This window comes from Scyliorhinus torazame, chromosome 11 (assembly GCF_047496885.1).
Source record: "Scyliorhinus torazame isolate Kashiwa2021f chromosome 11, sScyTor2.1, whole genome shotgun sequence".
Classification (NCBI taxonomy): Eukaryota; Metazoa; Chordata; class Chondrichthyes; order Carcharhiniformes; family Scyliorhinidae; genus Scyliorhinus; species Scyliorhinus torazame.
Window position 1 is genome coordinate 257,291,995 of NC_092717.1, and position 16,678 is coordinate 257,308,672.

General features: G+C 55.5%; 1 protein-coding gene across 1 annotated transcript in view; it reads right to left on the reverse strand.

Moving 5' to 3' along the window:
* The window catches only part of sspo (SCO-spondin), a 1,206,999-nt gene extending 1,190,792 nt beyond the window's left edge, over nucleotides 1–16,207 (reverse strand). Inside the window, 2 exon segments of the mRNA XM_072468611.1 lie at nucleotides 13,996–14,205; nucleotides 16,103–16,207. Coding sequence (XP_072324712.1) covers nucleotides 13,996–14,205; nucleotides 16,103–16,164 — 272 coding nt within the window. The 5' untranslated portion in view covers nucleotides 16,165–16,207.
* Between the last annotated feature and the right edge of the window lie 471 nt (nucleotides 16,208–16,678).

A 16,678-nucleotide genomic window follows, 5' to 3' on the forward strand; every position in this document is an offset into this window, starting at 1 on the left:
GTCTCCAATCTTCATTCAGACTTAGAGAATAACATATGGTACCAGGAGTGGTTTCAGCAAGCCAGCTAGACAGCAGCAAGAGAAGAGAACTTAAACCAGACATTCGACCAAGGAAGGCCTCGCAGCATTCGGACCCTTCAGATACCAATCGGCACGATGGACCCAATCCAACCCCCACGCCTGCTCCAGACCACGGGTAATATGCATTCCAATTGGGGCCCGGGACATTATTCACCTTACCCAGAGGACTGGTATGTCGAGCACCTCCCTGTCTCTTGACCAGGAGAAGGCGTTCGACAGGGTGGGGCACGGGGATTTGCTCGGGACTCTGCGGGCTTTCGGGTTCGGAACGAATTTTGTCGCCCGGATCCGGTTACTGTCCGCTGCCTCGGAGAGTCTGATTCAGGTTAACGGGTCCCTGCCGGCGCCCCTTCGCTTTGGGAGAGGAGTGCGTCAGGGCTGCCCCCTGTCCGGTCAACATTATTCCCTCTGCGTGGAGCCTTTCCTGTGCCTCCTGTGGAGGAGGTTCACGGGGCTGGTTCTGCGGGAGCCGGACGGGGGGGTGGTCCTCTCGGCGGACGCTTATGACGTGTTCCTCATGGTCACTGACCCCGGGGACCCCCGGAGGATGCGAGAGAGCCAAGCTGTCTACTCCACCGCATCCTCCGCACGGATCAACTGGGCCAAATGTTCCGGACTCCTGGTCGGTCCGTGGCAGGTGGACCCCCTCCCGGAGGAGCTCGGGCCCTTCAGCTGGAGTCGGACCAACAGCCTCTGCCTGGGAGTCCATCTTTGCCCGGCAGAGGGAGCCTGGCCGGCGAACTGGCAGGAGCTGGAGACCAAGGTCACCGCTGGCCTGGGACGCTGGACAGGACGGCTCCGAGTGATGTCCTACAGGGGTCGAGTTCTCGTCATAAACCAGCTGATCGCCTCCATGCTGTGGTCCCGGCTGGTCACTGACTCCTCCCCCTGGCTTTGTCCCACCATCCAGAGAGCCCAGCTTCGGTTCCTCTGGGACAATCGACTGCACGGGGTCGCTGCGGAGGTCTGGAGTCTCCCGATGGCGGAGGGCGGTCAGGCGCTGGTGTGCCTCCGCACCCAGACTGCCACTTTCCACCCTCAGACTCTGCAGCGTTACCTGTACGCTGAGCCTCCTCCACGGTGGGGCCCTGGCGACGGATTTCTCCCCCCAGGGGCTCGGCCTGAACTACGACGTGCAGCTCCTGTCTGTGGACCAGCAGGGTCTTCGGAACTCTCTGTTGGCGCTGCCCGTCTTGTACCAGGACCTCCTCAAAGTCTGGAACACGGTCTCCAGGCGCCGCAGCTCTCCCCCGTCAGGAGTGGCGGCTGTCGTAAGGGAGGCGCTGCTCAGGAATCCGCACCTCCGCCAATCTCCATTCGGGTGGCTGGCGGAGCGGAGGGCGGTGGGTGCCGTGGGCAGGGCTGGGTGGCGGAGGGCGGTGGGTGCCGTGGGAAGGGCTGGGTGGCGGAGGGCTGTGGGTGCCGTGGGAAGGGCTGGGTGGCGGAGGGCCGGGCTGTGGATGCCGTGGGCAGGGCTGGGTGGCGGAGGGCCGGGCTGTGGGTGCCGTGGGAAGGGCTGTGGGTGCCGTGGGAAGGGCTGGGTGGCGGAGGGCTGTGGGTGCCGTGGGAAGGGCTGGGAGGGCCGGGCTGTGGGTGCCGTGGGAAGGGCTGGGTGGCGGAGGGCTGTGGGTGCCGTGGGAAGGGCTGGGAGGGCCGGGCTGTGGGTGCCGTGGGAAGGGCTGGGTGGCGGAGGGCTGTGGGTGCCGTGGGCAGGGCTGGGTGGCGGAGGGCCGGGCTGTGGGTGCCGTGGGAAGGGCTGGGTGGCGGAGGGCTGTGGATGCCGTGGGAAAGGCTGGGTCTGATCTACGGGCATCCGGTGCGGAGGGGGGCGCGGAAGGCGGAGGGTCTCCTCGTGAACCTGTTCCTGGGCCTGGCCAGACTTGCCATGAATAGGTCCAGGCAGCGGGCGAACGAGGGGGTCATCCGGCCCGACTGTCTGCCCCTCTTCCGCGGCCTCATTCGCGGCCGGGTGTCCCTGGAGACGGAGCATGCGGTGTCCACAGGCACACTCGAGCGTTCCGGGCTCGGTGGGCACCGCAGGGGTGGGACTGCCTTATCGACCCCAATTCTCACACTTTATTTGACGGGTTTTTGATAAGGTTTTGTTCCTTTTCTCGTTCTGTTTGGGCTGTGCTCCACCCGCTGGTTTGGGGCACTCCCCACATTTATTTTATCCATCAGTTACTTTTTGTTCTTTTGCCTATTTATTAGTTTACACCCAGCATCACGCCAATATCAGAGGCGGATGCTGGTCCAATCCTGCACGCGTAAATAAGCGTGCAGGTCATAAAATCCTCCCCAAAAAAAGTAACATCAAATAGTGCAACCTTGTGAAAGGAACATGACTTGCCAATTCTTATACTCAATGCCCCAGCCAATGAAGGCAAGCATGCCGTATGCCTTCTTGACTACCTTCTCCACCTGTGTTGCCCCTTTCAGTGACCTGTGGACCTGTACTCCTAGATCTCTCTGACTGTCAATATTCTTGAGGGTTCTACCATTCACTGTATATTCCCTACCTGCATTAGCCCTTCCAAAATGCATTACCTCACATTTGTCCGGATTAAACTCCATCTGCCATCTCTCCGCCCAAGTCTCCAAATGATCTAAATCCTGCTGTATCCTCTGACAGTCCTCATCGCTATCCACAATTCCACCAACTTATGTGTCGTCTGCAAACTTACTAATCAGACCAGATACATTTTCCTCCAAATCATTTATATATACTACGAACAGCAAAGGTCCCAGCACTGATCCCTGTGGAACACCACTGGTCACAGCCCTCCAATTAGAAAAGCACCCTTCCATTGCTACTCTCTGCCTTCTATGACCTAGCCAGTTCTGTATCCATCTTGCCAGCTCACCCCTGGTCCCGTGTGACTTCACCTTTTGTACCAGTCTGCCATGAAGAATCTTGTCAAAGGCCTTACTGAAGTCCATATAGACAACATCCACTGCCCTACCTGCATCAATCATTTTTGTGACCTCCTCGATAAACTCTATCAAGTTAGTGAGACACGACCTCCCCTTCACAAAACCGTGCTGCCTCTCACTAATACGTCCACTTGCTTCCAAATGGGAGTAGATCCTGTCTCGAAGAATTCTCTCCAGTAATTTCCCTACCACTGAAGTAAGGCTCACCGGCCTGTAGTTCCCTGGATTATCCTTGCTACCCTTGTTAAACAGAGGAACAACATTGGCTATTCTTCAGTCCTCCGGGACATCCCCTGAAGACAGTGAGGATCCAAAGATTTCTGTCAAGGCCTCAGCAATTTCCTCTCTAGCCTCCTTCAGTATTCTGGGATAGATCCCATCCGGCCCTGGGGACTTATCTACTTTAATATTTTTCAAGACGCCCAACACCTCGTCTTTTTGGATCTCAATGTGACCCAGGCTATTGACACACCCTTCTCCAGACTCAACATCTACCAATTCCTTCTCTTTGGTGAATACTGATGCAAAGTATTAATTTAGTACATCGCCCATTTCCTCTGGCTCCACACATAGATTCCTTCCCCTGTCCTTCAGTGGGCCAACCCTTTCCCTGGCTACCCTCTTGCTTTTTATGTACATGTAAAAAGCCTTGGGGTTTCCCTTAACCCTATTTGCCAATGACTTTTCGTGACCCCTTCTAGCCCTCCTGACTCCTTGCTTAAGTTCCTTCCTACTTTCCTTATATTCCACACAGGCTTCGTCTGTTCCCAGCCTTTTAGCCTGACAAATGCCTCCTTTTTCTTTTTGGACGAGGCCTACAATATCTCTCGTTATCCACGGATCGTGAAATTTGCCATATTTATCCTTCTTCCTCACAGGAACATGCCGGTCCTGAATTCCTTTCAACTGCCACTTGAAAGCCTCCCACATGTCAGATGATGATTTGCCCTCAAACATCCGCCCCCAATCTAGGTTCTTCAGTTCCCGCCTATATTGTTATAATTAGCCTTCCCCCAACTTAGCACATTCGCCCTAGGACCACTCTTATCCTTGTCCACCAGCACTTTAAAACCTACTGAATTGTAGTTACTGTTCCCGAAATGCTCCCCTACTGAAACGTCTACCACCTGGTCGGGCTCATTCCCCAATACCAGGTCCAGTACCCGCCCCTTCCCTAGTTGGACTGTCCACATATTGTTTTAAGAAGCCCTCCTGGATGCTCCTTACAAACTCCGCCCCGTCTAAGCCCCTGGCACTAAGTGAGTCCCAGTCAATATTGGGGAAGTTGAAGTCTCCCATCACCACAACCATGTTGTTTTTACTCTTTTCCAAAATCTGTCTACCTATCTGCTCCTCTATCTCCCGCTAGCTGTTGGGAGGCCTGTAGTAAACCCCCAACATTGTGACTGCACCCTTCTTATTCCTGACCTCTACCCATATAGCCTCACTGCCCTCTGAGGTGTCCTCCCACAGTACAGCTGTGATATTCTCCCGAACAAGTAGCGCAACTCCGCCTCCCCTTTTACATCCCCTCTATCCCGCCTGAAACATCAAAATCCTGGAACGTTTAGCTGCTGTTATGGGCCAGGGTTTAGAGAACCCCAAAGTGTATCATGGAGTTCCCCTGACCCACAACGTTCAATAGATTGTGGTATGGGGAGCACACGGCCACTCTACAGGTGTGGTACAGCAAAAATGGAAAAGTATTTTTTAAAGCAAAACGATGTTTATTCTCTGAACTCAAGTTAACCTTTTTAAAACAAACAGTGAACATCTTAGCATCCATTAATTCAAATACAACCCCAAAGAATACAGCACTAAATAGTCCTGAATAACTTCCCAAAACAACATCCAGAAGACAAAAGAAACACCTTTTACCAGAAGCACATCAGGTTAAAGTAACGACTGTTTTTAGTTTTAAATCACCAGGATCGATTTATAGTCTGTAGGTTACAGAGAGAGATTCAAACACCTTCTGGCTGTGACTGCAGCTACCCAGCTCTGAAAACAAAACTAAAACACACCCTGCAGCAAACACCCTAAAACGAAAGTAAAAAGCTGACAGACAGCCCAGCTCCACCCAGTCTCTGACATCACTGCAGTAATAAACACCCATTTCTTAAAGGTACTCTCACTACAGATATTTATAACACACCCATTTATAAAACACCCATTTCTTAAAGGTACCCTCACATGACACTGCCAATCCTGTCCTTCCCTCAACCAGGTCTCTGTAATGGCAACAACATCATAGTTCCAAGTACTAATCCAAGCTCCAAGTTCATCTGCTTACCCGTAATACTTCTTGCATTAAAACATATGCACTTCAGGCCACCAGACCCGCTGTGTTCAGCAACTTCTCCCTGTCTGCTCTGCCTCAGAGCCATACTGGCCCTATTCCCCAGTTCTCCCTCAATTTTTTCACCTTCCAACCTATTACTCTGGTACCACCCCCCCCTGCCATACTAGTTCAAACCCTCCCGTGTGACACTGAAATTTCCGGCAGCAGCGCACCCCTTCCCCGATGAACTCAATGCATTCTATGCTCGCTTCGAGCAGGTAACCAACAATCCGCTGGCGAGTGCCCCAGCAGCCCATAACTCACCCATACCCACCATCACAGCTTCCGAAGTCAGATTGGCCTTCCTGAAAGTGAACCCCTCGGAAGGCGACGGGCCCGGACGGGATCCCTGGTCGTGCACTCAGAGCCTGCGCGGACCAGCTGGCAGAGGTATTCACGGACATCTTTAACCTGTCCCTACTCCATTCCGAGGTCCCCACCTGCTTCACGAAGACCACCATCATACCGGTACCAAAGAAGAACCAGGCAACGTGCCTCAATGACTACCGACCGGTGGCCCTGACTTCAGTCGTAATGAAGTGCTTCGAGAGGTTGATCATGAAGCGCATCACCTCCATACTCCCAGAACGCCTTGATCCATGGCAATTCGCATACCGCTGCAACCGGTCCACAGCAGACACCATTTCCCTGGCCCTACACTCATCCCGAGAGCATCTCGACAACAAGGACTCCTACATCACACTCGTATTCATTGACTACAGCTCCGCCTTCCACACCATGGGCGGGATTCTCCAGCAACTGGACAGAAGGCCCGAAGCCGGCGCCAAGAGCGGCACGAACCCCTCCGGCGTCCGGCCGACCAGAAGGTGCAGAATCCTCCGCACTCCCGGAGCCGGAGGGGTTGGCGGCGCACCAACCGGCAGCGAAGGGCCGGCGTGTTTCCTGCGCATGTGCAGACCGGCCGGTGGGTTTCCTGCGCATGCGCAGACCGGCCGGCGTGTTTCCTGCGCATGCGCAGACCGGCCGGCGTGTTTCCTGCTCATGCGCAGCGCAGACCGGCCGGCGTGTTTTCCTGCGCATGCGCAGACCGGCCGGCGTGTTTCCTGCACATGCGCAGACCGGCTTGCACAGGGGGGTTCTCCCGCGACGGCCATGGCGGAGCCCTCCAGGGGTCGGCGTGGAAGGGAGGAGGCCCCCCACGCACAGGCCCGCCCACAGATCGGTGGGCCCTAATCGTGGGCCAGGCCTCCGTGGGGTCCCCCCCCCCCGAGGACTCACCTGGCCGGCCTACAAGCCAAGTCCTGCCGGGATGGACCATGTCCATTTGACGCCGGCGGGACTGGCCAGGAAACGACGGCCGCTTCGGCCCATCGGGGCCTGGGGAATTGTTGGGGGGGGGCAGCTGCCAACGGCCCCCGGCCGGCGCGACGTAAAAACCCGCCCTTGCCCGGAGAGTACGGCAGCCGGTGTCGGAGCGGCGGAACAGGATTCGCGCCCCCCCCCCCCCCCCCCCCCCCCGAGGATTGTCCGACCCGGCGGGGGGTCAGAGAATCCCGCCTCATAATCCCAGCCAAGCTCATGTCAAAGCACCAAAACCTAGGACTTGGCTCCTCCCTCTGCAACTGGATCTTCGACTTCCTGACCCATAGACCACAATCAGTAAGAATAAACAACAACACCTCCTCCATGATGGTCCTCAATACCAGGGCCCCGCAAGGCTGCGTACTTAGCCCCCTACTCTACTCCCTGTACACACATGACTGTGTGGCAAAATTTGACTTCAACTCCATCTACAAGTTTGCTGACGATACGACCATAGTGGGCCGGATCTCGAACAACGAGAGTCAGAATACAGGAGGGAGATAGAGAACCTAGTGGAGTGGTGTAGTGACAACAATCTCTCCCTCAATGCCAGCAAAACTAAAGAGCTGGTCATTGACTTCAGGAAGCAAAGTACTGTACACACCCCTGTCAGCATCAACGGGGCCGAGGTGGAGATGGTTAGCAGCTTCAAATTCCTAGGGGTGCACATCTCCAAAAACCTGTCCTGGTCCACCCACGTCGACGCTACCACCAAGAAAGCACAACAGCGCCTATACTTCCTCAGGAAACTAAGGGAATTCGGCATCTCCACATTAACTCTTATCAACTTTTACAGATGCACCACAGAAAGCATCCTATCAGGCTGCATCACAGCCTGGTATGGCAACTGCTCGGCCCAGGACCGCAAGAAACTTCAGAGAGTCGTGAACACCGCCCAGTCCATCACACGAACCTGCCTCCCGTCCATTGACTCCATCTACACCTCCCGCTGCCTGGGGAAAGCGGGCAGTATAATCAAAGACCCCTCCCACCCGGCTTACTCACTCTTCCAACTTCTTCCATCAGGCAGGAGATACAGAAGTCTGAGAACACGCACGAACAGACTCAAAAACAGCTTCTTCCCCACTGTCACCAGACTCCTAACTGACCCTCTTATGGACTGACCTCATTAACACTACACCCTGTATGCTTCACCCGATGTCTATGTCTATGTATTTACATTGTGTATTTATGTCCTATGTTTTTTTTCATGTGTGGAGCGATCTGTCTGGACTGTAGACAGAACAATACTTTTCACTGTACCTCAGTACACGTGACAATAAATTTAAATCAAATAAAACAAACTGCTCCCCAGCCATGAAGATGCATATTGAGCCCGTAGACATTGTGGCATTTCCCAGACCTCTGGAGCCTCCTCTCGGTGCATGCTGACATTGACGATAAAATTGACTCCAGTGCAGTCTCCAGACTCCTGAAGAACAGAGTGTTCGAAAACCGAGACCTCAAACCCGGCACCAAGCTCCGAGCAGCCGTGGACCTGCTCTCCTGTAATAATATTTATTGTCACAAGTAGGCTCACATTGACACTGCAATGAGGTTACTGTGAAAATCCCTTAGTCCCCACATTCCGGCGCCTGTTCGGGTACACAGAGGGAGAATTCAGAATGTCCAATTCACCTAACAGCACATCTTTCGGGACTTGTGGGAGGAAACCGGAGCACCCGGAGGAAACCCACGCAGACACGGGGAGAACGTGCAGACTATGCACAGACAGTGACCCAGCGGGGAATCGAACCCGGGACCCTGGAGACAGTGCTAACCACTGTGTTACCGTGCTGCCCAATATCTATCAGAAACATGGACAATGTACAGCAGACACTTCCAATCCCTGAGAGACATCACCAACGTTGCCTCCGCAAATTCCTGCAAATCCACCGGCAGAATGGACGTACCAACGTGAGCGTCCTCTCCCAGACCAATATCCCCAGTCTCGAGGCACTGGTCACTCTCGGCCAGCTGCGATGGGCCGTGCCACATTGCCCGCATGGCCGACAGAAGACTCCCAAAACAAGTGCTCCACTTGAAGCTGAGAGACTGCCCAGGAAACAGGTTAAAGCTCTTACAACAGTCAGTCTCTGGAACACTCTCACTCAAGTGTGTGTGTGTGTATTTCTTTCGGGCCTTGTCCAGTCACAATGATGTTTACATTTTTTTCCCCACAGACAGAACAAACAAATATTTTTCCATCCAGTTTTGAAGCCTGCCGATGTTCAGGACGTGATGAATCGATTGCTTCTGACAGGTATTGATGTGATGCGTGATTTGAGTTCCCCATCTGCAAATGCTCTCTAATATTCTGTAAATTGAGCTTATAAAAGTGAGCAGCACGGTAGCACAGTGGTTAGCACTGTTGCTTCACAGCTACAGGGTCCCAGTTTCGATTCCCCGCTGGGTCACTGTCTGTGTGGAGTCTGCACGTCCTCCCCATGTGTGCGTGGGTTTCCTTCGGGTGCTCCGGTTTCCTCCCACAGTCCAAAGATGTGCAGGTTAGGTGGATTGGCCGTGATAAATTGCCCTTAGTGTCCAAAAAGGTTGGGGGGGGTTACTGGGTTACAGGGAGAGGGTGGAGGCGTGGGCTTAAGTAGGGTGCTCTTTCCAAGGGCTGGTGCAGGCTCGATGGGCCGAATGGCCTCGTTCTGCCACAAAAACACAGCAAGAAAAGCAACCCAACCATGACTTCCAAAATAAATTGAGGAGAGGATTTGATCTGAAGAGGAATCTCAGGAAGTGGCCTGATAAGGACAGCAAGCTGGAGGGTTGGAAACAGTTCTGAATTCAGCAAAGGAGCAAGAGATTGTTTATGAGGGAAAACTGGACACTGAGAGTAAACTTGTAAGTGACATTAAATCAGACCATAAAAGCTTTAATAAGTATATCCGAAACAGGAAAGTTTATAATTGAGAAAAAGGAATTGGCAGCAAAATTGAACAAATACTGTGGTTCCGTCTTCACCGGGGACGAGACAAATAACTTCACAGAAACAGTGGAACAAATGGTCGAGTGAGGAAGAGGAATCGAATAAAAGGCGAATTAATAAAAATATAGGGTTGGAAAACTAATGGGACTGAAAGTCCCCAAAACTCAGGGTCGGAGGGAAATGGCACGAAGGCCTTGACTGCGAGAATGGCACGAAGGCCTTGACTGCGAGAGGATTTGAGTCCAGCAGGGATGTGTGACTGAGCTGTACAGGGCCTTGGGGAGCCCACTCCCGGAGAGCTCACTCCCGGAGTATTGTGAACAGCTTTTGTCTCCTTCCCTAAGAAAGGATACACTTGACAGAGAGGGAGTGTGGAGAATGTTTACCAAACTGATTCTGGGACGGCAGGGTTGCTGTATGAGGAGAGATTGGGACGACTGGGCTGAATTCACTGGAGTTTAGCAGGATGAGAGGAAATCTGATTGAAACATTTATCGTTCTGACAGAGTTGGACAGGCTGGATACAGGGATGGTGTTTGTTCTGGCCGGGTGGGGGGGGGGGGGGGGGGGGATACAGGGATGGTGTTTGTTCTGGCCGGGTGGGGGGGGGGGGGGCGGATACAGGGATGGTGTTTGCTCCGGCTGGGGGGGGGCGCTGGATACAGGGATGGTGTTTGTTCTGGCTGGGGGGGGGGGGGCTGGATACAGGGATGGTGTTTGTTCTGGCTGGGGGGGGGGCTGGATACAGGGATGGTGTTTGTTCTGGCTGGGGGGGGGGGGCTGGATACAGGGATGGTGTTTGTTCTGGCTGGGGGGGGGGGCTGGATACAGGGATGGTGTTTGTTCTGGCCGGGTTGGGGGGGGGGGGGGGGGATACAGGGATGGTGTTTGTTCTGGCTGGGGGGGGGGGCTGGATACAGGGATGGTGTTTGCTCCGGCTGGGGGGGGGGCTGGATACAGGGATGGTGTTTGTTCTGGCTGGGGGGGGGGGCTGGATACAGGGATGGTGTTTGTTCTGGCCGGGTGGGGGGGGATACAGGGATGGTATTTGCCCGGCTGGGGGGGGGGGGCTGGATACAGGGATGGTGTTTGCTTTGGCCGGGGGGCTGGATACAGGGATGCTGTTTACTCTGGCCGGGGGGGGGGGGGGGATACAGGGATGGTGTTTGCTCCGGCTGGGGGGGGGGCTGGATACAGGGATGGTGTTTGCTCCGGCTGGGGGGGGGGGGGCTGGATACAGGGATGGTGTTTGTTCTGGCTGGGGGGGGGGGCTGGATACAGGGATGGTGTTTGTTCTGGCTGGGGGGGGGGCTGGATACAGGGATGGTGTTTGTTCTGGCCGGGTGGGGGGGGGATACAGGGATGGTGTTTGCTCCGGCTGGGGGGCGGGGGCTGGATACAGGGATGCTGTTTACTCTGGCCGGGGGGGGGGGGGGGGGGGATACAGGGAAGCTGTACTCTGGCCGGGGGGGGGATACAGGGATGCTGTTTACTCTGGCCGGGGGGGGGGGGGGGGGGATACAGGATGCTGTACTCTGGCCGGGGGGGGGATACAGGGATGGTGTTTGCTCTGGCTGGGGGGGGGGGGGCTGGATACAGGGATGCTGTTTACTCTGGCTGGGGGGGGGGGGGGATACAGGGATGCTGTTTGCTCTGGCTGGGGGGGGGGGCAGGGTACAGGGATGGTGTTTGCTCTGGCTGGGGGGGGGCTGGATACAGGGATGCTGTTTGCTCTGGGGAGGCGGGGGGGGGGCTGGATACAGGGATGCTGTTTACTCTGGCTGGGGGGGGGCAGGGTACAGGGATGCTGTTTGCTCTGGGGAGGCGGGGGGGGGGGCGGGGGGCTGGACAAGGGGTCACTCTCAGATACAGGGCAGGTTATTCAACACTGAGATGAGGAGAAACTTCTTCACCCAGACGGAGGTGAAACTGTTGAATTCTCAACACAGAAATGCTGTGGAGACAAAGTCAGTTAATATATTTAAGACCATAAGACACAGGAGCAGAATTAGGCCACTCGGCCCATCGAGTCCGCTCCGCCATTCAATCATGGCTGATATTTTCTCCTCCCCATTCTCCTGCCTTCTCCCCGTAACCCCTGATCTCCTTATTGATCAAGAGCCTATCTCTCTCTGTCTTAAAGACACTCAGTGATTTGGCCTCCACAGCCTTCTGCGGCAAAGAGTTCCACAGATTCACCACCCTCTGGCTGAAGAAATTCCTCCTCATCTCGGTTTTAAAGGATCGTCCCTTTAGTCTGAGATTGTGTCCTCTGCTTCTAGTTTTTCCTACAAGTGGAAACATCCTCTCCACGTCCACTCTATCCAGGCCTCGCAGTATCTGGTCCGCGGGCCCCCCCGGCGATTCTCTGGCCCACGATGGGCCGAGGTCCCGCTGCTTCTACGCCAGGTCCCGCCGGCATAAATTGAACCAGGTCCCTGACCGGCGAGACCTGGCGGCGCGAGCGGGGGGGGGGGGGGGGGGGGGGGGCGAGCAGGCTCCGGGGCCCGGGGGGACGGGGGGGTGCCCCCACAATGGCCTGGCCTGCGATCACAGAATTTACAGTGCAGAAGGAGGCCATTCGGCCCATCGAGTCTGCACCGGCTCTTGGAAAGAGCACCCTACCCAAGGTCAACACCTCCACCCTATCCCCATAACCCAGTAACACCACCCAGCACTAAGGGCAATTTTGGACATTAAGGGCAATTTATCATGGCCAATCCACCTAACCTGCACATCTTTGGACTGTGGGAGGAAACCGGAGCACCCGGAGGAAACCCACGCACACACGGGGAGAACATGCAGACTCCGCACAGACAGTGACCCAAGCCGGAATCGAATCTGGGACCCTGGAGCTGTGAAGCAATTGTGCTATCCACAATGCTACCACTATGCTATCAGATCGGGGCCCACTGATCCGCGGACGGGCCTCTGCCATGGGGGCACTCTTTTTCTACGCGCCGACCATCACAGGGGCTGTTTAGCACAGGGCTAAATCGCTGCCTTTCAAAGCAGACCAAGGCAGGCCAGCAGCACGGTTCAATTCCCGTACCAGCCTCCCCGAACAGGCGGCGGAATGTGGCGACTAGGGGCTTATCACAGTAACTTCGGTGGGGGTGGGTGTGGGGGAAGAGGGTGGGGGAAGATGGTGGGGGTGAGGGTGAGGGTGAGGGTGAGGGTGGGAGTGAGGATGAGGGGGTGGGAGTGAGGGTGGGAGTGAGGATGAGGGGTGGGAGTGAGGGTGGGGGGTGAGGGTGGGGGTGGGAGTGGGGGTGGGAGTGGGAGTGGGAGTGGGGGTGGGGGGTAGGATGGGGTGGGGGGGTAGGATGGGGTGGGGGAGAGAGTGGGGGTGAGGGTGGGGGTGGGGGTGAGGGTGGGGGTGGGGGTGGGGGTGGGGGTGGGGGTGAGGATGGGGGTGGGGTGAGGGTAGGGGTGGGGGTGGGGTGAGGGTAGGGATGGGGGTGGTGTGAGGGTGGGGGTGGGGGTGAGGGTGGGGGTGAGGGTGGGTGTGGGGGTGGGAGTGAGGGTGAGGGTGGGAGTGAGGGTGGGAGTGAGGGTGGGGGTGGGGGGGCAGGATGGGGTGGGGGGTAGGATGGGGGTGGGGTGAGGGTGGGGGTGGGGGTGGGGGTGGGGGTGGGGGTGAGGGTGAGGGTGAGGGTGGGAGTGGGGGTGAGGGTGAGGGTGGGAGTGGGGGTGAGGGTGAGGGTGGGGGTGGGGGTGAGGGTGAGGGTGGGGGTGAGGATGGGGGTGGGGTGAGGGTAGGGGTGGGGGTGGGGTGAGGGTAGGGATGGGGGTGGTGTGAGGGTGGGGGTGGGGGTGAGGGTGGGGGTGAGGGTGGGTGTGGGGGGTGGGAGTGAGGGTGAGGGTGGGAGTGAGGGTGGGAGTGAGGGTGGGGGTGGGGGGGCAGGATGGGGTGGGGGGTAGGATGGGGGTGGGGTGAGGGTGGGGGTGGGGGTGGGGGTGAGGGTGGGGGTGGGAGTGGGGGTGAGGGTGGGGGTGAGGGTGGGGGTGAGGGTGGGGGTGGGTGTGGGGGTGGGTGTGGGGGTGGGAGTGAGGGTGAGGGTGGGAGTGAGGGTGGGAGTGAGGGTGGGGGTGGGGGGCAGGATGGGGTGGGGGGTAGGATGGGGTGGGGGTGGGGGTGGGGGTGGGGGTGAGGGTGGGAGTGGGAGTGGGGGTGAGGGTGAGGGTGAGGGTGAGGGTGAGGGTGAGGGTGGGGGTGAGGGTGGGGGTGGGGGTGAGGGTGGGGGTGGGGGTGGGGGTGAGGGTGGGGGTGGGGGTGAGGGTGGGGGTGAGGGTGGGGGTGGGGGTGGGGGTGGGGGTGGGGGTGGGGGTGGGGGTGAGGGTGGGGGGTGAGGGTGGGGGTGTGTTGCTTTCTCACTTGTGGATGAAGCAGACAGCAGACGGTCCAGACTGACTCTGGTATTTGGTGAATCCCGAGTCTCCTCCATAGATTCTGCGCATCTGGTCCTGGTCCAAGCTCCATCCATCCAGGTTGTAGTGATAAACACTGGCGCAGAGAACCCGCCGCTGCTCCCTGGGCGACACCACCTCCACCCGGGACAACTGCACGGAGCGGTCACACCAATCCCTGTGGGACACACAATACAAGAGTGGTTAACACAACGCAGATCGCCTCCCATCCACTGACTCTGTCTCCACCCCCCCGCTGCCTGGGGAAAGCGGGGCAGCATAATCAAAGATTGATTGATTGATTATCACATGTACTGAAGTGCAGTGAAAAGTATGTTTCTGCGGCCGAGGGAACGTACACAGTACGTACATAGTGGACAAAAGAATAATCGACAGAGAACATTGACAAATGGTACATCGACAAACACTGATTGGTTACAGTGCGGAACAAGGGGCCAAACAAGAGCAGCATAGGGCGTCGTGAATAGTGTTCTTACAGGGAACTGATCAGTCCGAGGGGGAGTCATTGAGGAGTCTTGTAGCTGTGGGGAAGAAGCTTGTGCTGATATGCATCACTGTAAATACACAAGGGATTAATGCAAATACACTACAGCTAATGAACACATAGAATAGGACACGACCAATGGGCAGTCAAGACACCCAGAGGTGACACTACCACAAGGGGGCAACCCATATAAAAGGACAGGGCACACATGCTCTGTCTCTTTCCACAGGCGACACTCAGAGAGACAGGGGCAGATCAGAAGCATCACACCCACCGCATGGCTTAGAGCAGACTGGTTAGTTAGACTGAGTTACTAGAGCAAGATCAGCAGGAGAGTCGAAGAATTGTTAACTGTTCAATAAATGTGTTAAACCTATCGCCAAGTCTGAACCTTCCTTTGTCAGAGGAGACATCAAGGAAGCAACTTATGCTACATGAAGAAGCAGAACACAACAAAGCTGTTCCTGTGTCTGGATGTGCGGGTCTTCAGACTTCTGTACCTTCTGCCTGATGGGAGGGTCTGGAAGAAGGCAATGCCTGGGTGGGAGGGGTCTCTGAGAATGCTGTCTGCCTTCCTGAGGCAGCGGGAGGTGTAGACAGAATCAATGGGAGGGTGGCAAGCTTGTGTGATGCGTCGGGCTGAGTTCACCACACTCTGCAGTTTCTTGCGATCTTGGGCCGAGCAGTTGCCATACCAGCTGTGGTGCAGCTGGATAGGATGCTCTCTATCGCACATCTGGAGAAGTTTGTGAGAGTCGATGCAGACACGCCAAATTTCTTTAGCTTCCGTAGGAAGTCGAGACGTTGTTGGGCTTTCTTGGCTGTTGCATCAACGTGAGTGGACCAGGACAGACTGTTGGTGATGCTGACCCCCAGGAACTTAAAGCTATCGACCATCTCCACTTCAGAGCCATTGACGCAGACGGGAGTGTGTGTCGTGCTGCGCTTCCTGAAGTCGATGATCAGTTCCTTGGTCTTGCCGACAATTAGAGAGAGGTTGTTTTCGGTACACCATGCAACCAAGTGATTTATCTCCCTCCTGTAGTCTGATTCGTCATTGTTTGAGATACGTCCCACCACAGCCATATCATCTGCAAACTTATAAATCGAAGACCCCTCCCACCCGGCTTACTCACTCTTCCAACTTCTTCCATCGGGCAGGAGATACAGAAGTCTGAGAACACGCACGAACAGACTCAAAAACAGCTTCTTCCCCACTGTTACCAGACTCCTAAATGACCCTCTTATGGACTGAACTGATCTCTTCACACACCTTCTCTACTGAGCAGTACTGCACTCTGCATGCTTCACCCGATGTCTGTGTCTATGTATTTACATTGTGTATTTATCGTATGTCCTGTGTTTTTCATGTATGGAGCGATCTGTCTGGACTGTAGACAGAACAATACTTTTCACTGTACCTCAGTACACGGGACAATAAATCAAATCCAAATGCAACCTGAAGTGAGGGAGAGCCCGGATTGGGAAAGAATCCATTTGCAACCTGAACCATATCTCATGCTTTTGCTCCCCGCCCGTTCTGTCCAGAGTCCATGAAGGATGTTCTTACCCAGGAGCTGCTGGAGGTTGGAGAAGGAGCAGGAAGGTGAGGAGAATGAGTTGTCCTTGCATTGAGCCTCGGGCAGGACAACCAGTGCCCAGTTTCCAGTAATGGAAAAATCCTGAAAATAGGAAGAAAAACAGGATGAACAAAGTTAGCAAATGAGTAGGAAAGAGTTCAGCAGAATGAGAGTTGAACCTTATTGAGACTGATCGGATTCTCAGGGGGTTGACAGGGTCGATGCTGAGAGGTTGTTTCCCTGAGTGGGAGAGTCCAGGACCAGAGGGAACAATTTGGTTTAAGACAGAGATGAGGAGGAATTTATTCTCTCAGAGAAGTCAATCTGCGGATTTCTTTACTGTCGAGGCTGGGCCGTTAAGTATATTCATGTCTGAGAGACAGATTGTTAATCAGTCAGGGAATCGAGGGTGATGGGGAGAAGGTGTGAAACTGGAGTTGAGGATTATTATCTCAGACCATTCATCATCTCACTGAATGGCGGAGCAGACTCGATGGGCCGAACGGCCGACTTCTGCCCCTTTGTCCCATGGTCTTGTGAAACAATGATGAAGACAATTACAGGGA